The following is a 25,614-nucleotide window of genomic DNA, read 5'->3' as shown; positions in this document are numbered from 1 at the left end:
GTGTACATTTCATTCATGCCTTCAAAATATTGATTTCTTGGGCTCATTTTACTCAGAATCATTTGTACATTCACGCCTCATACATAAAAAATTGTGTCCAAAAATTTCCTTTCCTGATTGTCACATTCTTGTATGTTTTTTTTTTAATTGTATGAACGTGACGCACTGGAAAATTTTTTTGTCATACAAAATTTTGGGACACATTTTTTTTATGTATGAGGCGTGAATGTACAAATGATTCTGAGTAAAATGAGCCCAAGAAGTCAATATTTTGAAGACATGAATGAAATGTACACTTTTTTTGGAAAACGCTCATCCACATTATTGTGATAAATTGCTCGTTTGCTATCTATTTTACTAGATATTGTTATAAAATTGAACATGTGCCATCATCGGTATCGTTTCCAGGAGTACCGCGCGCCCGAGCCCGCGCCGGCGCCGAGCGGCGCGGGCGGCGGCACGCTGCGGCGCAGGGACGACTACGTCAGTGACGGCCCGTGGAAGCCCAAGAGATACGCCTCCATTAACCAGGTACGTCGTTGCCGATTTGGCCCGTGGAAGCCAAAGAGATACGCCTCCATTAACCTGGTACGTCGTTGCCGATTTGGCCCGTGGAAGCCCAAGAGATACGCCTCCATTAATCAGGTACGTCGTTGCCGATTTGGCCCGTGGAAGCCAAAGAGATACGCCTCCATTAACCAGGTACGTCGTTGCCGATTTGGCCCGTGGGAGCCCAAGAGATACGCCTCCATTAACCAGGTACGTCGTTGCCGATTTGGCCCGTGGAAGCCAAAGAGATACGCCTCCATTAACCTGGTACGTCGTTGCCGATTTGGCCCGTGGAAGCCAAAGAGATACGCCTCCATTAATCAGGTACGTCGTTGCCGATTTGGCCCGTGGAAGCCAAAGAGATACGCTTCCATTAACCAGGTACGTCGTTGCCGATTTGGCCCGTGGAAGCCAAAGAGATACGCCTCCATTAATCAGGTACGTCGTTGCCGATTTGGCCCGTGGAAGCCAAAGAGATACGCCTCCATTAATCAGGTACGTCGTTGCCGATTTGGCCCGTGGAAGCCCAAGAGATACGCCTCCATTAATCAGGTACGTCGTTGCCGATTTGGCCCGTGGGAGCCCAAGAGATACGCCTCCATTAATCAGGTACGTCGTTGCCGATTTTCGCGTAATGGTACGGAACCCTCCGTGCGCGAGTCTGACTCGCACCTTTTCAACATTCTCTGAGAGTAAACAGTTTCGTTTATAACAATAGGGTTGGGGCGAAAAAAAAATTTTTCCCCCACTTCATGTGTATGGGAGGTACCCCAAAAAAACATGTTTTTTTAGATTTTATTGTACCACTTTTTCGGCGTGGAAAATATACATACTCATACCAAATTTCAGCGTTGTAGCACTAGACTACTGCTACCGGACGAACGGACGGACGGACAGACATGGCGAAACTGTAAGGGTTCCTAGTTGACTACGGAACCCTAAAAATGTATTGAGGCAATACCTGTCATATACTCCAGTAATACTCGATATCGATAAAATAATATTTCTAGCACTGGCTAGATTACGCTAGTATTTGTTTTGCCGTGAAAAATCCGAGCTCTGGCTAATGTCTGTGTTTTGTTCCAGTTCGTCCCCCGAAACGAGTACGAGGAGATAATCCTCCTCCTCCTAGTAGGCGAGGCGATGGCGGTCCGCGACGCTGTGTTATCACAGAGCGCAGAATTCGAGGCGGCGAGGCAACATGCCTTAGCCAACGCTGTGGCTGTTGCTGACCTACTGGCACTTGCTGTGACGAGATGGGGGCAGTTGTGTCTAGTTTTAGAGGTAACTTTTGTAGTAAAGTTTCAGCTAAAGTTTAAAGCGGTAAGACAACAAGGCTTAGCCAACGCTGTGGCCGTTGCTGATCTGTTGGCACTTGCTGTGACGAGATGGGGGCAGTTGTGTCTAGTTTTAGAGGTAATTATTGTAGTAAAGTTTCAGCCAGAGTTTGAAACCGCGAGGCAACATGCCTTAGCCAACACGGTGGCTGTTGCTGACCTACTGGCACTTGCTGTGACGAGATGAGGGCAATTGTGTCTAGTTTTAGAGGTAATTATCATAGTGAAGTTTCAGCCAGAGTTTGAAGCCGCGAGGCAACATGCCTTAGCCAACGCTGTGGCTGTTGCTGATCTATTAGCACTTGCTGTGACGAGATGGGGGCAGTTGTGTCTAGTTTTAGAGGTAATTATTGTAGTAAAGTTTCAGCCAGAGTTTGAAGCCGCGAGGCAACATGCCTTAGCCAACACGGTGGCTGTTGCTGACCTACTGGCACTCGCTGTGACGAGATGAGGGCAATTGTGTCTAGTTTTAGAGGTAATTATTATAGTAAAGTTTCAGCCAGAGTTTGAAACCGCGAGGCAACATGCCTTAGCCAACGCGGTGGCTGTTGCTGACCTACTGGCACTTGCTGTGACGAGATGAGGGCAGTTGTGTCTAGTTTTAGAGGTAATTATTATAGTAAAGTTTCAGCCAGAGTTTGAAGCCGCGAGGCAACATGTCTTAGCCAACGCGGTGGCTGTTGCTGACCTACTGGCACTTGCTGTGACGAGATGGGGGCAGTTGTGTCTAGTCTTAGAGGTAATTATTATAGTAAAGTTTCAGCCAGAGTTTGAAACCGCGAGGCAACATGCCTTAGCCAACGCTGTGGCTGTTGCTGACCTACTGGCACTTGCTGTGACGAGATGGGGGCAGTTGTGTCTAGTTTTAGAGGTAATTATTATAGTAAAGTTTCAGCCAGAGTTTGAAACCGCGAGGCAACATGCCTTAGCCAACGCGGTGGCTGTTGCTGACCTGTTGGCACTTGCTGTGACGAGATGGGGGCAGTTGTGTCTAGTTTTAGAGGTAATTATTATAGTAAAGTTTCAGCCAGAGTTTGAAGCCGCGAGGCAACATGCATTAGCCAACGCTGTCGCTGTTGCTGACCTGTTGGCACTTGCTGTGACGAGATGGGGGCAATTGTGTCTAGTTTTAGAGGTAATTATTATAGTAAAGTTTCAGCCAGAATTTGAAGCGGTGAGGCAACATGGCGTAGCCGTGGCTGTTGCTGATCTACTGGCACTTGCTGTGACGAGATGGGGGCAGTTGTGTCTAGTTTTAAAGGTAATTATTATAGTAAAGTTTCAGTCAGAGTTTGAAGCGGTGAATCAACATGTCTTAGCCAATGCCGTGGCTGTTGCTGATTTAATGGCACTTGCTGTGACGAGATGGGGGCAGTTGTGTCTAGTTTTAAACGTACATAATTATTATAACGAAGTCTATATAATATCTCGGTATGGGCCTTGAGAAATGTCAACATCAAGCGGATTTGCACTCGTGAGACCTTGATATTGAGAGAAGAAAATCCAGCTAGAGTCTACTGTCTTAGTAAAAGAGTATTTAAACTTTATATCGGAGACCTACTTTTTAGGGTTCCGTACCCAAAGGGTAAAAACGGGACTCTATTACTAAGACTCCTCTGTCCGTCTGTCTGTTACCAGATATAGTGATAGCTAGACAGTTGTAATTTTTACTGGTGATGTATTTCTGTTGCCGCTATAACAACATACTAAAAAGTACGGAACCCTCGGTGGGCGATTCCGACTGGCACTAATACATATTTTTCAGATGTCATGATATGACGTACATTGATATATGTATTTATTTTGTATTGGGCAGTCCCTGGAGCGAGCGATGAAGTTTTCCTTCGGCAGTGCGCATGTGTGGAGACAGAGGGCGCTGGCGACGGCCGCGGCCGCGCCCGCGCCGCCCGTACAACTCTGTCACGCACCACAACACATTTCACCAGGTAGGTCACAATGGCAACACGAATAACTTGAAAACTATAAGTCTTAGCAACATACTTCAATATTTGAGAATATCTGGGTGACCGAGCGTCGCTCGGAAAACATATAACAACTCGGAAATGCGCGTTTCCCTAGAGATAAGACCTAGCTAGATCGATTTTTCGCCCCCGAAAACCCCCATATAGCAAATTTCATCTAAATCGTTAGAGCCGTTTCTGAGATCCCCGAAATATATATATAAATAAATAAATAAACAAGAATTGCTCGTTGAAAGGTATTAGATAGATTTAAATGGAGACTATTTTGATCATTGCCAGTGTTGTAACTTTAACTAATTTTCTAAACGTTAATAGTCTTAAGTTCTGGTTTCCTCCGAAAGCGGTGCCGTCATATAGCGGCCGTAATACAGCGGTGAATGACGTCACTAGAACGGTGTCTATGTAAACATGATGGCGCGGTTTCCTAGAGGGCGGTGATTGACACCGTAACGTCAAAAAGCGGTGCCGCCATTTGCATGACGGCTGTCATGACGGTGTCGATAGTTTCGTGAACGTTTTATTTGATAGCGGTGAAGCCATTTGTACTAAAATCGAAAATGTAAACCTTTCTCAACATACATTAATAAATTTCATTTCAAATTTCAAATACACCTTCTGTACCACGAGACTTGAATACATGATTTTCCGCACTACGATTATTTTCCTCTTCGGATGATATTTCATCCTCCAAGTAAATCATTAAAGCTAAATCAAGGTCGTCCATTTTCTCTCCTGGATACGTTTCGTTTGACCTTGGTGGCTGACGGTGTGTTATGACGCCGTGGTACTTTCCACATGTCGTCACCGTAAAGACGGCCGTCTTTTTGCGTCCGCTATATGACGGCCGCTATATATATGCCGGCACCGCTTTCCGGAGAAACCAAAGCTTTATTATTACATGACTTCAAACTTCAACATTTATTCAGCAAATAGGCCACAAGGGCACTTTTACACGTCAACATTGAATCATACAAGCAAAAAAAAAAAAATAATACATAAACAATTATAAAATACAACTAACTGCAACTACCAAATTAAACTAACGTATTACAATTACTTCGATATGTATAAGGTCTCTTAGTGTCGAATTACATATATAAACTACATATAATAATACATATTATTAAAAAAAAACAGATACATAGAAAAAAATAAAATCTAAACTTATTTAGAGGTATGTGTGAATATGTGTAAATGTGGGAAGTGTCAGAACTATAAGATAACATAGTTTATCAAATTATCCTTAGAGATGTATAGGGTCTCCAAGAGTCAGAATCCATGATTTTTGTAAATTACTGTTTGTTGCCTAATTAAGAGCCAACAGGAGCTAAGATTTAAATATTTTAGGTAAATATACCCGTCTCGCTAACGGAAGCGGCTCCTAAAACTAGTGCGATAAGGACAAGGCGAAAAATCCTGCGTAAAAATCTCAAAAATCGAGGTTTCGTACTCGACTGTTTCCTCCTCCAAAACTTAACCAATCGTAACCAAATTTGGGAATCTAAATGATTATGACATTATCTGTGTCGGACCGTTTTGCTTTTTTGACTAATTCATATCAGTTTTGAATAGCACGCCTCTCATTGCGGCATAGTCAATTAGGCCATTTTGGCCATTTTTGAAGGCTCTAGCGCCTTAAAAAGCAAAAATATCAAAAAAAGCAAAACGGTCCGACACAGATATTGACAATATTAATCTGTGTTGAAAAAATCATTGCTCTAGCTTCAAAACCCACGGAGGAAACAGTCGAGTACGTTTGTATGGAGAAATGACCACTCCTGTTGGCTCTTAAGTAAATATATATATCTCGTAGGCAGCACGGCTTGGACGGCGGGTGTGCGCGCGCACTCGGTCATGAAGCGAGCCGCGCCACTTACTCCACAAGACGCAGCCTTAAGGCTGCTCGGGGCAGACACATGCTATAGAAGCGGATGGGTAAGTCGACATATCATCATCACCTTCATCGCGTTGTCCCGGCATTTTTGGCTTTTGCCACGGCTCATGGGAGCCTGGGGTCCGCTTGGCGACTAATACCAGGCATTGGCGTAGGCACTAGCGACTGCCATCTGACCTTCCAACCCAGAGGGTAAACTAGGCCTTATCGGGATTAGTCCGGTTTCCTCACGATGTTTTCCAAAGCGACTGGTAAATATTAAATGATATTTCGTACATAAATTCCGAAAAACGCATTGGTACGAGCCGGGGTTTGAACCAGCAACCTCCGGATTGCAAGTCGCACGCTCTTACCGCTGGCGCTTCATGGGTAAGTCGACATAATCATAATTAATGAGCACCGGGCTTAGCACATTATTAGTCTTTATAATTTTATTAATTAAAGATGGACCGGTAGTCTACCTCGCGGGCGACATACTGTCGCGCCAATCATGTGTCAGCCCGGCAGACTTGAGATTTTATTTTATTTATTTTATTTTATTTTATTTAAATAGGTACAATAACATAATGCAGGCAAACAACATTGTAACATATTTCTCACATAAGCAACTTATACATTACTTACATTACGATTATAATTGTACACAACATTATCATGGAATAATTATTAAGCTAAATACAAGTCTTGACTAAGATAATCTTCTGTTATTAAAGGTAATAAAAGAATATAGTATAGTACAATAAATAGTTAACACGATAAAATAATAAGTATTTACTTACAATTTTGGGACAACAAAACATTTTTGAACCTAGGTAAAGAAATGTCTAAAATATCTAAATCAATATCCAAACGATTATATAAACGACACATTCTAAAGATAGGCGCATTATTGGATACATTGTTATTAGGAACCATAGGCAAGGCAAACAATTCTCGATTCCGTGTTCTCTTATTGTAGGCTCTAATGGAGACATAATCCATGAGGTTACTGTCGAGACCACCATGCACAATTTTATGAAGTGTAACTAGATCAACGACGTCGCGTCGGGACGATAGTGATTTTAAATTATATGCTGAAAGTCTATCTGTATATTCGGGAAGCGCTCGGCGTGTTTTATTTTTAGTGGAAAGATATCGTAGAAACTTTGCCTGTATTGATTCCAATCTATCAGAGTGTGTCTTATAAACTGGTTGCCAAACCGACGAGCAGTATTCGAGCGTAGTCCGTACTAACGCGGAGTATAGAACAATTAGGCTGTATGACACTTTGAAAGGTTTAGCGGTTCGCTTGATAAAACCAAGCATGCGATTACATTTCGACAGCATATGTTCATAGTGACAACGGAACGACAATTCACTATCCAATATTACCCCGAGATCTCTAATGGAAGCAACCCTTACTAATCGCTTGCCATTAATATTATACTCGTGATCAATCCAGTTGTTTTTTTTTAGTGAATGTAATTGACTGACATTTATCAATATTCAAAAACATGAGGTTAGTGGTGCACCAATCAAATATTAGGTCAATATCTTCCTGGAGAATGAGGCAATCATTTTCAGTATTGATGACTTTAAAGATTTTTATATCATCTGCGTATGCAAGACATTGTGATTTAATCCTATTTAAAAGATCATTTACGAAAAAAACAAATAATAATGGGCCCAGATTAGAGCCCTGCGGCACGCCTGATTCAGCCATAAATGGAATAGAGTCATAACCATAAATGCTAACGATTTGGGAACGTCGATAGAGATAGGACTCAAACCAACGCAGTAAATTTCCATGGATTCCAAGATGATTCAGTTTTTTCAACAGTATGGCATGGTTCACTCTGTCGAACGCCTTAGCAAAATCTGTATAAATGGAATCGACTTGCTTCTTTGCTTGAAAGGACAAACACAACTCCTGCACATAGGAAAGAAGGTTAGTTGACGTTGAACGCTTCTTTACAAACCCATGTTGGCACGGACTAAGCAAATGGACAAAGTGATTATAAACCTTAGTGAAAACGACACCTTCAAATACCTTGGCGAAGCAGTTTAGTATGCTGATAGGGCGATAGTTTGACACCTTGCTTTTATCCCCACCTTTGTGGATAGGAGTAATTTTAGTCAATTTCCAGAGATCGGGGAACGTGCCTTCCTCCAGCGATTTACGGAAAACAATGTACAAGGGTTTTGCTAACGCTTCAGCACATGATCTTATAAATATAGCAGGTAAGCCATCCGGCCCGGCACCTTTATCCGGATTTAAAGATTTGAGCCTGTTTAAAACGTCCCCCTCAGTAAATGCAATTGTGTTCAAACAATAATTACTCTCCGGAAAATCAGGTTCATAGGTGGGATTATCAGAAGTTGTGTAAACAGAGGAAAAGTAGTTAGCGAATAAGTTGGCAATGTCTTCACCATTCTCTGCAGCTGTTTCATTATGCACAAGACGTTGGGGAATCTGGTTAGTGGCCCTCTTTGATTTAGTGTAGCGCCAGAATGCTTTTATATTATTATTCAATTCATTTTCTATACGTGATATGTAAGAATCAAAACAGATAGTGACTTGTTCCTTAGCTCGTTGTCTGAGTACAGAAAATGCGTCATAGTCTCTTGGATTTTTATATTTCTTGTATTTCCGATGTAGCTTATCTTTCTCTTTAAATAGTTTCACCAGATCTTTAGTGAACCAATCCGGATATCGAGTATTTCGAGTCCTAGCCTTAGGAACATTATTTTCTATGGTTAACCATATAGTATTATAAAGCAACTGTAGAAAACTGTCGGAGCTCAAATTTGAATGGCTATCCCAGTCGACTCTAGTTAGCTCCAATAAGCATTTAGTATAATCAGCTTTACGAAACAGGTAACGAGGCAATGACGCATTTGCCTTAAGTGTACGTTGCTTTAAGACTGTAATTGCAATTTCAAAAGGCGGGTGATGAGAATCAATGCGACTTAAGGAGTTTGTTTGATTGACACTGATATTTATATCCGAGTGAACCAGAGCCAAATCAAGAATGCGATTATTCATATTTTTTAAAGTATTAATTTGAACCAGTTCGGTTGCAGCCATGAAATCACTTAATGCCAAACACTTGGGATCATTTGTTAAATGAACATTAGTGATATCAAAGGAGCCATTCTGCCATGTTATATTCGGTAAATTAAAGTCACCTAACACTATTGTCTTGGAATTATTATGAGAAGCGATCACGTTTCTCTCACAGTTGTTCAGAAAACATTCAAACAGGTCAGGAGGGATGTAAGATGGCAAATAAGCCACACAAAGATTGAGCTTCATACCATTATGGTTAACTGTAACCCACAGATCTTCTATTGATGACTGCCAATGTTGTTTATGCTCAGAAGAAAATTTAGTGGATACTGCTACCAGGACGCCACCACCATGCCCCTTCGAGAAGTAATTTTTAAAACTAGCACAACGGTCTCGACGGTATACCATATATCTATCATCAAATAACTCAATAGAGTTAATAGATTCATCTAGCCACGTCTCAGTTAGACATATTACATCATAGTTATTTATTAAAACAGAGTTAAATAAATCCAAACATTTCGTCCTAAGTCCACGTACGTTCTGATAGTACAGAGATAGAGCCACCTTACTTAATTAGCGGTAATATATAAATCAAATTTACCTAATATCTACAAAATAAATCTAAATTTAAATTTAAAGCGAGTCCAAATTTGACAGATTTTTAATAATTATTGGCGGCGATGATTCGTTTTTCCTGACGTAAATTCTAGCGTTCCGTACCCACACAAATTTATATTGGGCCTCTCTACATTTAATGCGAGTAGCTGCGTGCAGCCTCTTATTTGATGGCGACAGATGCTCGGACACGAATACTGGTGACCTCTCGCCAGCCAGTCCGAGATGGGACGTGTTTAGCTTGTCAGACGGGTGGGCCTTGTTATACCTGGTAACAGCCGAGTAAAACTCGTCGCGGCTTAGTCGATTCTTCAGTTTTAAAATCACTGTACGCGGCTGCTTGCTCTCCCGGTTTAGCTTTGCCACACGAGTGCAATGAACAATGTCTGATTCCGAAAGCTGATAAGAAACTGTTTCAGCTACCTTTAGAATCACGTTGCTCAGTTTTTCACTATTGTACTCGGTTATTCCGTGAAACTCCAAATTCGATTCGCGTAGCTGCTGTTCAAGGTCGTTAACGCGATCCTCCAGGCTCTGTATTGTCGGCTGAATTTGGTTGACAGAAGAGTCAATTGCTTTAACTTTCACGTCTAGCGAATTCAGAGATTTTTCAAACTCGTCGTGCCTATTGCTGTTGAACTCCACTGATTGCTTTAGTTCTTGCAAGTCCTGTCGAATCGGTGCTAGTTCAGTTTTCAGGATGCCTCTGATTAATATGGAAACTTCAGTCTTAAGAGCGTTTCTTATTTCAAGGCGGATTGCACTGGTAACCTTATCATCCAGATAGACGGTATTACGCGCCCCCGGGGTCCCAGACGGGTCCTCGTTCTCGGTCTCAGAGTCAATGCACGTTTCTGAACTCGCCTCGCTCGTCGGCGGGTTGGTAGTGTTAGTATCAGGCGCCGGCCCTCGTGCCGGCGTGCTGGAGTTGTCACCCACGCGCGGAATTTTTATGGTGCAATCAGGGCAGAGCCAATCTGCAGAAATTTTGTTCGCCGGTAGAGTTAGAGGTCCTTTGTAACCTACACACGATTGATGAAAGCTATTTTTACATTTGGGACACGCAACGCGCAGTCGTTTTATTTCTTCATTACACCCACCACAGATATACGGCATTATGTCGAGTCGTTTTTTCTATTTGGTGTGCAGCGCTGCAAGCGCTTTCAGGTAAAGCGCACAAGATTTTGACTCGAATAAAGCGGGTACTCGGCTGACTACTTGCGGGCCAGACGAGTAATTTGTTTTAGATTTATTGTATTTACTCACTGATTACTTGTCCGTTTTGTGCTGGGTAAAAAGTATTGAGTAGGTCACTACACACACTACAGATTTTATTGGTAGAATGATTAAAAAGTCACTTATTTACATTATTTTACAATTAAAAACAACGGAGCAGATGAACAAGGTGTTGTCTTAGCTTTAGCTTGAAATGTGTGTGTGAGATCACGTAAACAACAGCATGTCACGTAAAAACAGTTTAATTTTGTAATTAGTGTTCTGTTATCTCGTACCGACAGCAAGTACAGTACAGCAGCCAACTGCAATGTAACTTCTGTAGAGTAATTTAGTCTAATTCATATTTGAAATCAATTAACATTTAATTGAATAAACGCTGTTTCCCTTTATATAATATAATATTAGAATTTGAATATGAACAGAAAACGTAGATTACAATTTGGTTTACCTACCTACCTAATTATTTCTTAGAGGATATAACCAAATGGAGACGCCTTGTCTGTAATTTTCTGTACAAAACAGTCTGCCAATTTTTGCGGGGAAGGGGCACGTCAAATGTATACGTAACCATAGAGAAAAAAATACATAGAGTGATCACTCCATACATCAGTTAAGACTATTAATTTCAGTGTCTACATCTAGCATCGAGTAGCGGAACTGTCAGTACTGCTACTTGACAATAGATGTAGCACCTACCGGAAAGTCTTATCTCAACAGCATAAGACTTTCCGGTCGGTGCTACATCTATTGTCAAGTAGCAGTACTGATAGCTCCGCTACTCGATGCTAGATGCTAATAGTCTTTTTGGTACTAAAACTGATGTATGGAGTGAGCACTCTATGTATTTTTTAGGGTTCCGTACCCAAAGGGTAAAAAACGGAACCCTTATAGATTCGTCATGTCTGTCTGTCTGTCTGTCCGTCTGTCCGTCTGTCCGTCTGTCTGTCCGTCCGTATGTCACAGCCACTTTTCTCCGAAACTATAAGAACTATACTGTTGAAACTTGGTAAGTAGATGTATTCTGTGAACCGCATTAAGATTTTCACACAAAAATAGAAAAAAAACAATAAATTTTTGGGGTTCCCCATACTTCGAACTGAAACTCAAAAATTTTTTTTTCATCAAACCCATACGTGTGGGGTATCTATGGATAGGTCTTCAAAAATGATATTGAGGTTTCTAATATCATTTTTTTCTAAACTGAATAGTTTGCGCGAGAGACACTTCCAAAGTGGTAAAATGTGTGTCCCCCCCCCTGTAACTTCTAAAATAAGAGAATGATAAAACTAAAAAAAATATATGATGTACATTACCATGTAAACTTCCACCGAAAATTGGTTTGAACGAGATCTAGTAAGTAGTTTTTTTTTTATACGTCATAAATCGCCTAAATACGGAACCCTTCATGGGCGAGTCCGACTCGCACTTGGCCGCTTTTTTTTTCTCTATGACGTAACGTAAAAATAGCCATGCCAGATAAACGTCAGTCGATACATTGTGTATGACCATTGGCCGCCTATTTTCGACAGAGGGGAACGCCTGTTAATGACTACTCCGTTTAGTTATATCCTCTAAGAATTATTTGAAGATAACGTAGCTGTTTTTAACTTAGTAATTTTGTATCCTCAGATAGAAGATGGCATAGAGTTAGCAGAACAAGCATTAGCGATAGAAGAGGAAAGAAACGGGCCGATGTTGGCGAGGTGCTGTCTCTACTGCGGCATCGGGTACCAAATGATGGCGCAGGTCATTTTCAAGTTATAATAAATGATTTTGGAGTGAAAACTTCTTTAGCGGCGCTGTGCACTTTTTGAGGCGGGGAAAAAATGTTAAACTCGAGACAGCGTAAGACGATCACGTGACCGTAAGACGATCACGTGACCGTAAAACGGACACGTGACCTGATCGAAAAACTGTTACATGTAATGTCGTTGAGTTTTTCTTTATTGATTTAAATGCCATCTAGTGAGTTTCGCTCTAGAGTACTAACAGTGATGTGCTTAGGGGTTTCAAGTAATTAACGCTGACGCTAGATGGCGTTAACCTCAATTATACATAGTGCATTGAGTTTTCACTTCTGCCGACACTCCCTGAGTGCAACCCGTCGTTTTTTTTGTACTAACCATGTTTCTTTTCATTTAATAATAGGGAATATTACGCGAAAGTCTGCGTAGGGGGCGCCCACTGACAATCCAACCTCTAGACTGAGCTTAGGCCAATTATTTCATGAAACCGATGCTGCCAAAAATACTAAGGTGCGGGGGACGAGGTGAGCGAATCCCGTGCCGTGATTGGTCCGTTCAAAGACACGGACCAATCACGGCACGGGATTGACTCGAACATGGAGTAACGCTACCGTATGTGTGGCAGAGGGGGTAGCGCGACTATGCTATGTCTAGAGGTTGGATTGTCTGTGGGGGCGCCACTCCTACAATAAGTTACAATCTAAGGGTCTACCGCAAACGAGAGAGTCGACATTTTGTTATCTAACCTCTCTATCACTTGCATATTCGAGCGATAAAGAGGCAGATAGCTGAGTTTCGATTTCGCGTTTCCCGGTAGGTCCTTTGTAAACAAACCGCCGTTATGTATCAATGTCATATTTGAGTGTCTGTAAAAACTTGCCCAAAAACAGTTTAAGGTACAGTATATATGACACCGTAAGATTGTGAACCCGTTAGTTTATAGTTTGTAGCTTTCTAGTAGAGCCCGAAGGCTTATCCTATTGTATATTGTTCAGTAAAACCGTTCAGTAAATTATTCCATTTGGCACCTGAGCGCGGGCTAGTCCAACGCTCAAAAAACCAGTGTAGGTGCGCTCTCCGATAACGCGCCTTTGTTACGCATCTCGATGACACATTTTAGACTGGTTCTGTAGCGTTCGACTCGCCGGCACTCAGTAACCGAAGTACCGATTTTTTATGCAGGTGGTTGTGGCACGTGGCACGAGCGATTTTTCTTAACAATAGACAATAGGATTAGCCTCCGGGGTCTATTAGAAAGCTACAAACTATATAATGTAACGTAAGTTAGGTTAGGTTTGATTATAATCTCCCTACCGTCAGTTTATAATGTAACTAGCGAGATTATAATATGACGAGTGTTTACAATTTTACGGTGACATATATAAGTTACTCTATGGTTTATTAAAGGCGCTAGTGCTGCACTCTGGGGGCAAAACATTGCAGTAATACTCCCTATTGAAAATGAACCAGCAGAGCTTTAGATAAAAGATAAAGATAAGATAATTTATTCAAGTAGGCATATTACAATGCGCTTATGAACGTCAAATAAAGCTACACCGGCTCCAACCCTCTTTGCCTCGAGAAGATTTAAATCCCCCCTCAATTGGAGGAGGATATCCCAATATGGGACCGGCAACAAACTCGGACACAGGATAAAGTTACTTGGTGATTTTATGGGAGTCAAATAGGGATGTTGACATGAATCGCCAATATATAACATGTTATGTTTTTACCATAGCAGGGAATATTAGAACGCGGAAAATCATATTTTGCAAGTGTAAATATGCGTAATAAATTAATTTAAAATAATCAAAAGTATTTAAAATAATGCCCAGTATCACGTGACTGCAAACGCCAATCGGAGCGCGTGACGTAATCACAGTGGAATCACCAAAGACAAGTTATAAAACCTGCCTAAGTGTCTACAGATTATCGTACCGAAACGCGATCTTGGTGCGGTGCGGCGCACGAATCGATAGTGTGTAAGGTGGTGCGTTAAGGACGCAGCTATAAGTTAGAGCGAGAAAGAAGGTCGCTGTCCGATGCGGTAGTGTGTTAAGGCTTTAAAAAAAAATTGTCAGTTGCCATATAAAGAATTTAAAAAAATGACTGACAGCAGTTTGTTTAAAACGCCGTTACGTCATCAAGGTCACGTGACAGTTTGGAGCGTTTAGGCGCGAAATTTAAACACGAAACTTATTATACATGTTTTTTTATTCAAAATTAATGAATATATTTTTTTTAATATTTTTTTCTGTAATTATTACGTGTCTATCTACAAAATGAAACCAGTTCCAAAAAATTGTCAACATCCCTATTCGCACTTAGCTTTTTCAGTGTTTGTAAACGCTATTGTACTTTCAGAAAACAAATTCTCGCGTGGACAAGGACGCGGCGAATGAGAAATGCCTGAAGCTTCTATTACGATCAGTCACATTGGACGGTAACGATCATTTGGCGTTCTACCATCTTGCGGTGGCGTATATGCAACAGGGGAGGCTGAATGATGCTATGGTAAATTGTAATATATGTGTCTAAAGTCTCCGTCAATAGAACTTGCTAACTATGTAAACAAACCGCCATATTGAAATTGTCTCTGAATTATGAATTTACTAGTAATGGGCAAGACTCTTACTTACTACTTTACTAATGTCAAACCATATCGAATAATAAAATACCAAAAGTGAAAAACAATTAGTAACTTATTTTTAATTTGTTTAATCACGATGAGAAGACAAATTGGTACTTAAGAATGATGTATTGATGTATTTTACAACCGCGGCGGTAGGTACAGAGCGTGAGTTGGGTAGTGTGTAGCGGGTTTATATCACAAACTTTAGTCACAACACTACCCATCATAGACAATTGTAGAATTTAAAGGAAACAAAAACGTCATTCCATGAGGTCCTAATAACCTAACTTATGAAACCATTTTAAACTTTTAATTCAATATCCAAGATACAGTTATTTATTTATGTATTTTACGGGACGAACCGGTTGAATAGTGTATATGTGTATGGTTTCAATGGTGTTTGATGAGGTGGTGTGAAAATTCAAGGAGAAACAGTGATAAAACAAAGTTATGTTGTTTGTTTACATAGTTAGCAAGTTCTATTGACGGAGACTTTACGTGTTATACGAAAAAAAAATGTGTTTTTTTTCCATTTTAGTACACTTACAGTTTCTTTTTTCCATTTTAGTATATAATACTCGATGTTTCCTTTTTTTTATTTTTAACACATTCAGTGCCGAAAACCCGACTATCGGGTATTTTATGACTTGACGTTGATTCGTTCCCAGGCCGGGCGACCCGATAGTCGGGATCGTCGCACTACAGTTTTATATGACGAAATTGCTAGAGTCAGACCAAGAAAAGTCTGCAGCGGATTTGACAGCCCTCGCAGTGCCAGTGTTATTTTAAACGTCAAACTTCTATGAAATTATGACGTGTAAATAACACTTGCACTGCGTGGGCTATCAAATCCGCTGCAGACTTTTCTTGGTCTGACTCTATGGCCTGGCGCGGGTGTCTTGTTTGGGGCTATTCATAAATTACGTCATTTCTAATTAGGGGGGGGGGGGGGGGGTCTGGACATCGGATGATGGTAGCAAGACGTAGGAGGAAACGGGGTCATTCGAAGCATATTTGGATGATTTTAAGGGGGGGGGTCAAAAATCGTCAAAAATAGATGACGTAATTTATGGGGGGGTCCCGTTGTTTCCCATATAGTTTTAAGTCATACTGTATTGTTTGTCATATTATCATTAGTCATAAAACTGAAACCGTTAACATTTCAGGATTTTCGTTAGGTTATCCTATAGATAGGTTCGGTTAGGTTAGGTTTGTTTTATGGCAATCCTGAAAAGTGACGCGTTTCTGAACCAAATGAATTATGACTAACGAAAATTCGGGCAAACAATGCATTATGGCTTAAAACTATTTGGGAAACAATAGAGACCCAATTTATGGACAGCCCCTTTGGCTGAGTGGCAATGAATTTGTTAATGTATGTATTTGGTGTTAAATAAAATTTCTCTGTCTTTTTGTCTCAACTATATTAATTTATTCATTCATTCATTCATTCATGATTTCAGGACGCGACCCGAGCGTGCCTAAACGCTCACTCGGAGAGCGGCGGCGGGCTGCGCCTCGCCACGGCGCTGTGGTCGTGCGCCGCCGCGGGGCCGAGAGGGGCGAGGGCGTTAGCCGCGGCGAGGCTGGCGAGGGCCAGATACCCGAGCGCTTTATGGCCGCTGTGGGCGCTGTGTGCGTTGCAGTTGGTCTGGGAGAGTGGAGAGGTAAGTGTCTCCCTCCTACTAAATCAAACTGTTAAATACTAGTGGCTCTGTGAGCTGTAGACCTCGCGAGCATAGCTTATTGGGACCGTGCACGATTATATTTAAAAAAAAATACGAAGTTTAAGTGAAAAAAAAAAGAATACAAAAAGTTATGTCTTACTGGGGATCGAACCCAGACTTTCTGTGTGCAAACAAAAAAAGCGATTGTTTACAAAATGCGCCATGATAATTCTTAACTAAGGTGACGAAATTCGGCTACTCATGCTCGAGTACAAACGAAATATCTAAATACCGCCTAAACCAGCAATACAATTTTTCTGCATTTTTTGCCATTTACTATGTAAATATGTCTCAAAAAGAAAATACTCTTATGATATCGATACGACTATTTGTTTAAGCGCGAGGTATCACAACTCCTCCATTTTTGAAAATTTCCAAAAACGGGATCGACAAAAAAAAATTATTTACTCATAGAATCTGGTCACAAAATTTCACAAGAATCGGTTGAGAATTGTGACCTGTAGAGGAGAACATCCGGACATACAAAAGCAAAATGCCCGAGTCAAACGTAGACCTTCGCTACGCTTCGGTCAATTAGCCAATGGGGTTGCCAACTGCCAAAGGTTTGCATAGATGTCGCCGTCGTAGCTTGCGCCTTTTTCTATGAGATTTGGCTTAAAAACTGGCGTCCGGGGCATTAAAAAAAAACAAAAATTTTACACAATTCTAGGCATTGACAGGAGCTATGATGGCGCCATCTGCTCACTGACAATCCAACCTCTAGACTGAGCTTAGGCCAATTCTTTCATGAAACCGATGCTGCCAAAAATACGGGGGTGCGGGGGGACGAGGTGAGCGAATCCCGTGCCGTGATTGGTCCGTTCAAAAACACGGACCAATCACGGCACAGGATTGACTCGAAGATGGAGTAACGCTACCGTATGTGTGGCAGAGGGGGTAGCGCGACTATGCTATGTCTAGAGGTTGGATTGTCTGTGCATCTGCTAAATACTTTGCCAACCCATTGTACAGCTAATTTTCCGATTTTATATCAATTGAATTTGGTTTTTATTGAGGTAGTCTCACAAGATTTCCTTATCTAGGCGGCGTTGGCTACCGGTAAGGAGTTGCTCACGCTGCTGAACAGCGCGGAAGCGGAAGCGGAAGCGGAATCGGACGAGCGGAACGGATACGCGGAGCTAGACGCTCTGTCGGACTCGGGGCAGACGGACCTGCATAGCACCACGCATGCGCGTAAGTTAGGGCCCATTTTATACTAAAGCTTTGGATTCCTCCGAAAACGGTGCCGTCATATTACGGCCGCTAATAGCGTTGACTGACGTCACTAGAACGTTGTCTATGTAAACAAGATGGCGCGGTTTCCTAGACGGCGTTACGTTACGTTGATTGTCAACGTAACGTAAGATGACGGCCGCCATGACCTTGTCTCGTGAACGTTTTATTAGATAGCGGTGACGCCATTTTGAATAAATGACACGAGATTTGAATAAATGATTCCGTACTACGATTATTTTCCTCTTCTGATGATATTTCATCCTCCAAGTATATTATAGATGATCAAGCAAATCTTGTCAGTAGGAAAAGGCGCGAAATTCAAATTTTCTATGGGACGTTATTCCTTCGCGCCTACATTTTTCAAATTTGCCGCTTTGACCTTGGTGGCTGACGGTGTGTTATGACGCCGTGGTACTTTCCACATGTCGCCACCGTTTTCGGAGGAATCCAAAGCTTTACACAGATATTTTTGAAGTGAAAACTTTTTTAGCGGCGCTGGGCACTTTTTGAGGTGGGGAAAAAATGATAAACTCGAGACAGCGTAAGGCGATCACGTGACCGTAAGGGGTGCAAGGCGATCACGTGACCGTGAGCCCCGTAAGGTGGCCACTCATAATTTAAATGTCATTTAAATCAATAAAGAAAAACTCAATGTTATTTGACATTTATGTTGCGGACTCCTTTTCAAGACTCTTTACCTATGTTCAAATAATTTGACGTTGTCATGGCAGTATGTAAATAAACATGTCAATGAAAAAGTGTGATCTTATTTGAGAATGATAATAATATATAATAAATAAATAGAATAACTCCGCTAAACGTATGTATCGTGTTACCGGGCGTCGGTAACATAGTGAGGTGAGTTTTCACTTCTATCGGCACTCCTGGAGTGCAACCGTTGTTGCTTGTTTTTGTTAAGAAGCTTCATTATTCATCATCACTGTATAATGCCATACAATAAATAAATAAATTGCCAAAATATTTCTGATTAACAGCGTCAGTAAGAGCGGAATCCGCTGGCGCTTATCGCGTGGAGCGAGCCTTATCTGAGGGCGCGTCCTCAGTGTCGGCGCGGACCAAGACGCGGCCGCCGCTCGCCACGCACAGAGCGCAGGCGTGGCTGCTGTTGGCTGACTTGTCTCTCAGGTAACAGTTATAATTATACCTAGTTTATAGCGTCAGTAAGAGCGGAATCCGCTGGCGCTTATCGCGTGGAGCGAGCCTTATCCGAGACGCGGCCGCCGCTCGCCACGCACAGAGCGCAGGCGTGGCTGCTGTTGGCTGACTTGTCTCTCAGGTAACAGTTATAATTATACCTAGTTTATAGCGTCAGTAAGAGCGGAATCCGCTGGCGCTTATCGCGTGGAGCGAGCCTTATCCGAGACGCGGCCGCCGCTCGCCACGCACAGAGCGCAGGCGTGGCTGCTGTTGGCTGACTTGTCTCTCAGGTAACAGTTATAATTATACCTAGTTTATAGCGTCAGTAAGAGCGGAATCCGCTGGCGCTTATCGCGTGGAGCGAGCCTTATCCGAGACGCGGCCGCCGCTCGCCACGCACAGAGCGCAGGCGTGGCTGCTGTTGGCTGACTTGTCTCTCAGGTAACAGTTATAATTATACCTAGTTTATAGCGTCAGTAAGAGCGGAATCCGCTGGCGCTTATCGCGTGGAGCGAGCCTTATCCGAGACGCGGCCGCCGCTCGCCACGCACAGAGCGCAGGCGTGGCTGCTGTTGGCTGACTTGTCTCTCAGGTAACAGTTATAATTATACCTAGTTTATAGCGTCAGTAAGAGCGGAATCCGCTGGCGCTTATCGCGTGGAGCGAGCCTTATCCGAGACGCGGCCGCCGCTCGCCACGCACAGAGCGCAGGCGTGGCTGCTGTTGGCTGACTTGTCTTCAGGTAACAGTTATAATTATACCTAGTTTATAGCGTCAGTAAGAGCGGAATCCGCTGGCGCTTATCGCGTGGAGCGAGCCTTATCCGAGGCTGCTACTGGCTGACTTGTGTCTCAGGTTACATTTGTAATTATACTAGGGAATGCAAATCGGTTATTTTTTGTATGGAAATAACCGCGATTTCGGTTAATAACCGATTATTTCCATACAAAAAATAACCGAAAATAACCGATTTGCATTTCCTAAATTATACACATACGCCGTTATTCATAAACGTCTGCTAAGTTAATCAGCTGATGATCGTCGTTCGTCCCTCTCTATGGCATAACGACAGATAGACGATCATCAACTGATTAAGTTAGCAGCCGTTTATGAATAACGCCATTAGTTTATAGCGTTGGTAAGAGCAGATTCCGCTGGCGCTTATCGAGTGGAGCGAATACATTGACTGTTGTACCATCGCCCACACTGTTAACTGTACATCGGTGGACTTTATGTCTGTTGTAATAAGGTCCACCGATGTACAGTTAGGTCGTTACTACAGCCCATTTTTCTGCGATATTGGTATTACCTATAGTAGACGTTGAAAATAGAATGTTGTATTGAGATTTAACCCTTTGTACGCCACGCCTATCGTGTACGGCGCGTCATTGTGAACCTTGTCGGAATGCACGAAGGTTGATATTGGGATTAAAGTTCAAAATAATGTATAACAAACTGTTGTTTCGTCTCATTCAACTGAGAGTTAATATGTTTTTCACCTCAGCAGCTCGTACAAGGGTACTTTGCTATTTAAAAACAGTGAGCAAAATCGCATTTTGCTCACTGAGTGAGACAAAATGAGCAAAATGCGATTTTGCTCACTCGGTGAGCAAAATGCGATTTTGCTCACTGTTTTTAAGTAGCACAGTACCCTTGTTCGAGCTGCTGAGGTGAAAACTTAATTGTTGGTATATCTTAAGAAAACATGAGTGAATAGGTAAGTGATGAAGAAGGAATACATTTTTCGGGTTCTCTAATATGTTCTCACTGCTGAGGTGAAAAGTTTTGTGAACTACACGAGATCAAAGTTGTTTACATCTCGTGCGCTTTTGAGTCCCTTACTACGCTCAAGATTCTAAATTAGATTCACTCGCTACACTCGTGAATCTAGTATAGAATCTTTCGCTTGCACGGGACTCAAAATAAGCACTCGGAAGAAATATCAAACTTTGATTTCTTGTTGTACAAATAACTATTCTCCACATATGAATTTATAACACACTTCCGAAAGAGGTCATTAACTCAGCTAGTGAGGCAATATTTATAATTAGACTTAAGAAAATGTTAATTGGTTTGGCTTGTTACACTATAAGTGAATTTATGTTGAGAACTGCCGATGTCCAAAAATGATATTATTTAATCTAGTGATAAATTAATAATTATGTATATAGCTTTGTGACGTGTAAAATTATTTATGATTTTATAAATAAATTTCTCAATCTCAATCTCAATCTCTATGGTCCACTGTATGAAATTAGGTTAGGAAAGGCGTCCTGACTAGGGTTTGCAATCCGGAGATGTATGAAATTATCCGGATCTGGATCCGGATCTTCCCATACATTTCGGATCCGTCGTGCAAACCCTAGTCCTGACAGTAGTGTTGTTGCAGGCTCGGCCGCATATCGGCGGCGGCGGGTTGCGTGGCCGAGGCCGCGGCGCTTACGCCCGCCAGCCACGAAGTCTTGTACACGGTAACTATATAATCTCTCACTCAATCACTCCGCCTATCCAAATCGCTGGAAAACTTCTAGGGTGACACCGGTTCCTAAGGATGGTAACAATACAGATATTACTTCTTTTAGGCCTATAGCTGTTCTTCCTGTGTTTGGTAAAATATTTGAAATCATGCTTAACCGCCAAATAAGTCTACAGGTGGCTAATCGCTTGCATCCCAGTCAGCACGGCTTCCGTAAGTCGCGATCTACAGTCACGAATCTCGTTGCCCTCGCTGACTATGTACGCAAAGAGATGGATGAAGGACACCAGGTCGATGCTGCGTATTTCGACTTCAGAAAGGCATTCGACCTGGTCGATAACGACGTCTTGCTGAGCAAGCTGGCGCTAGCGGGCTTCACACCAAAGCTATTAGATTTCTTTGCTAATTACATGAGTGGCAGGCAGCAGTACGTCAGGGTGGGCGGCTTCGAGTCTAATGACTACTGTACGCTGTCTGGTGTGAGTCAGGGCAGTACCCTGGGGCCTACTCTTTTTCTCCTTATGATAAATGACTTACCGGACACAATCAGTGCTGCTAAATGTCTTCTTTTCGCTGATGACCTGAAGCTGTTCCTAGGCATTCGTAGTATTAGCGACAGCGCAGAGTTGCAATGATTTTATATTTTTGTATGTTTTTAATTGTCCTTAATTAATTAGCATGTATATTGACAATGTATCTGTTTTTCCTAGCGTGTAAGTGATTTGGTCTAAAACTGTAAGCTTACATTGTGTTCAATAAATAATAATAATAACTACTCTTATATAACATTATTCGATAATAGTTTGGCAATCTATACCAGTAGAAAAAGGCGCGAAGTTCAAAATTTGGATGGAAATCGACCCTTCGCGCCCACATTTCGCTTTCGCGATGCTTGTTTTATATGTATAAATAGTCTTAATTTAATTTAATATAGTCGTTATGTTGTGTAACTTTTATTTAACCCGTGGAGCGCCCTACCAAGACACGTGTGCTAGTAACATGCTGAGATGAGGCCATTTCGTGGCACTTTAATCTTATTTTGTGTTTTCTTTTATATTATGTATTGTTTGTGCTTACGAATAAATTATATTATATTCTATTCTATTTTTCTAATTTGCCGCCTTTTTCTATGAACTAAAGGAACGGAACATGAAAAAGTTTAACATCGATTATTCAAGTACGGTCTCTCAAATACTTACAATATGTAACATTTCAAACTGTGTAAATATATTATATACGTGTGTAAATATATTTTTATTTTATACCTATTTATGTTTTTCAGCGAGGCTTAGTTCACGAAGCGAGCCAAGAGTGGGAGGAAGCGAGACAGTGTTTCCAAAACGCGTTAGCGTTACACCCCACCCATCTCGACAGTATTGTGCATTTAGGTAAGTCACTAGACTTGTTCAGAGCAGGGATGTTGCGAACATCCGCATCCGCATCCGCAACCGCGGAACTTCCGCATTATTTTCAACATCCGCATCTGCATCCGCATCCGCATCCGCAACCGCGGAACTTCCGCATTATTTTCAACATCCGCATCTGCATCCGCATCCGCATCCGCAACCGCGGAACTTCCGCATTATTTTCAACATCCGCATCTGCATCCGCATCCGCATAAAATCGATGCGGAGCTTATGCGGATGCGGATGTCGAACAAGTCGGTACAGGAACGTCTTAGCGGCGGCGTAAGTGCTAGGTAATTTCGTCATTACCTATAACGAAATCGTCTAGTTACTGTTTACTAAATATAACGCACCTATATTCTTGCTCAAATACTAAACGTTTCGTTTTTTTTTTAATAAAAAAATACTAAAAATGTAGTATTTGACGTTTTCTAAGTACCTAATCTTGACATCCGCATCCGCGGATGTGAGCCTTTAAATATCCGCATCCGCGGATGTCAAAAAAATCTGCATCCGCAACATCCCTGGTTCAGAGTGGGGACATTGTATACAAATCAAGTATCGAAAGACCAATTTGACAGATCTGTAGAGATTGTTCTGTGGAATGTCGACGCTGGAAAAGGGAATCACATAAGACTAGGCGCGTCGTTTAACCCGTGGAGCGCCCTAGTATCACACACGTGATATTAATTCAATTTAGGTCGGAGTTACTCAGTATCACACGTGTGTTACTATACACCGTGTTTTTTTTTATTTCCGTTAATTTCAAGGGTACATTCCTGAGCTTAAATCAAGTAACTTTCTTAAAGACACCGATATTCTAATTAACTCCATTTCGGAGATAATCAATAATTTATTTTTTTCCTATAAGGCCTCTACAAGCGTGTACACTTGCCTTAGGGCCGGTTTTCATATTGATTAGTGTTTAGAATGAGTTCATACATTTGCTACTAAACTTAAGTACAATCTCGGTCGATCGATGTTCGAAATGACATTGATATGTCACAGATTTCAATTGTTTGGTTGAGTTAAATGTAAAGCCCGTGTTACAACAACGCTATATGCTACATTCAATTAGTTTATAAACTTAATTTTTTTTTGTAAAAAAGGCAAAAAAAAATTTTTTTTTTTAAATTAACTATGCCGTTTAGAACTCTTAAACGTACTTAACCATACCCCGAAGTTAACGGAATTCAATAAAAACACGGTGTAGATTAGTATGGGTCAAATTGCTTTGCATCAATTTGTCGTTTGATGGTTTATTAAATGTCCGCGACCGCGAAATTAGACCGCGGGTGGGACGCCCCTCTGACCTGCTAGCATGAGTTGCGTTTTCGCGCGTCACTTCATAGATCTAGCGCAATTTCAAGTATGCGCGCGAGAACGCAACTCATGCTAGACCGCCCGGTTGGGCTTCGATTCCAAGCTCGGCATCGGGGCGCGCACAGGTAGAGAAAAGCGGCCAAGTGCGAGTCGGACTCGCCCATGAAGGGTTCCGTATTTAGGCGATTTATGACGTATTAAAAAAAACTACTTACTAGATTTCGTTCAAACCAATTTTCGGTGGAAGTTTACATGGTAATGTACATCATATATTTTTTTTAGTTTTATCATTCTGTTATTTTAGAAGTTACAGGGGGGGGGGGGGACACACATTTTACCACTTTGGAAGTGTCTCTCGCGCAAACTATTCAGTTTGGAAAAAAATGATATTAGAAATCTCAATATCATTTTTGAAGACCTATCCATAGATACCCCACACGTATGGGTTTGATGAAAAAAGTTCTAAGTATGGGGAACCCCAAAAATTTATTGTTTTTTTTTTTCTATTTTTGTGTGAAATTAATGCGGTTCACAGAATACATCTACTTACCAAGTTTCAACAGTATAGTTCTTATAGTTTCGGAGAAAAGTGACTGTGACAGACAGACATGACGAATCTATAAGGGTTCCGTTTTTTGCCATTTGGCTACGGAACCCTAAAAAAGCGAGAGTCAACATAACGTACAATGTTCCAGGCGCAGCGTACTACAACCTGGGCTGGTTACGTTTGGCCGAGAAGACCTTGCGCGAGGCGGCGGCACTCGAGCCGCTGCGCGCCGACACGTGGCGGCGGCTGGCGCTAGTGCTCGCCGCGCTGCACGAGCACGCGGCCGCAGCCGACACCGCAGCCGCCGCGCTCGCGCTACATCCGCTCGCACACCTGCCGCTCTGAGGACCACAACCCACGGCCCTGGTAACTGTAGTTACCAGTTCACATTGTGTATCTTTCAGCATTCGACTGACGCTTTACTGAACCTATTCGTGGCCATATATATGTCGTAGTCAGATTGTATAATCCGCCGTATTACATTACGGCTAGCCGTTTTACAAAACAGGGGCGTTTTGAAATGCGGCGGTTCGACGATTAGCCGGATTGTCATTGCGATACGTTCTTCAATAAGGCGGCCTACGTTTAGCCGCATCGTATCTACTATTTAGATTGTAGAGTGACCAGTTCTTTCGGTCGTCTACGTAACCGGAGTTTGACAATGTTTGCAATTTAATTTATTTTTACCATGGGCTCACC

The 25,614-nt window shown here is 41.9% G+C and overlaps 1 protein-coding gene across 1 annotated transcript in view; it reads left to right on the top strand.

The window, feature by feature from the left end:
• LOC134651715 (tetratricopeptide repeat protein 7B) overlaps positions 1 to 25,260 on the top strand; it is a 37,817-nt gene extending 12,557 nt beyond the window's left edge. Inside the window, exons 6-17 of the mRNA XM_063506817.1 lie at positions 409 to 531; positions 1,636 to 1,833; positions 3,703 to 3,832; positions 5,682 to 5,803; positions 12,295 to 12,411; positions 14,775 to 14,924; positions 16,506 to 16,709; positions 17,813 to 17,963; positions 19,001 to 19,151; positions 21,553 to 21,634; positions 22,922 to 23,027; positions 25,064 to 25,260. Coding sequence (XP_063362887.1) covers positions 409 to 531; positions 1,636 to 1,833; positions 3,703 to 3,832; positions 5,682 to 5,803; positions 12,295 to 12,411; positions 14,775 to 14,924; positions 16,506 to 16,709; positions 17,813 to 17,963; positions 19,001 to 19,151; positions 21,553 to 21,634; positions 22,922 to 23,027; positions 25,064 to 25,260 — 1,731 coding nt within the window. The remainder of the gene's footprint in view (positions 1 to 408; positions 532 to 1,635; positions 1,834 to 3,702; positions 3,833 to 5,681; positions 5,804 to 12,294; positions 12,412 to 14,774; positions 14,925 to 16,505; positions 16,710 to 17,812; positions 17,964 to 19,000; positions 19,152 to 21,552; positions 21,635 to 22,921; positions 23,028 to 25,063) is intronic.
• The last annotated feature ends 354 nt before the right edge of the window (positions 25,261 to 25,614 follow it).

Source organism: Cydia amplana, chromosome 10, assembly GCF_948474715.1.
Source record: "Cydia amplana chromosome 10, ilCydAmpl1.1, whole genome shotgun sequence".
Lineage (NCBI taxonomy): Eukaryota > Metazoa > Arthropoda > Insecta > Lepidoptera > Tortricidae > Cydia > Cydia amplana.
The sequence above is the reverse complement of the archived record's forward strand: the minus strand, read 5'-3'. Positions and strand labels throughout refer to the sequence as shown.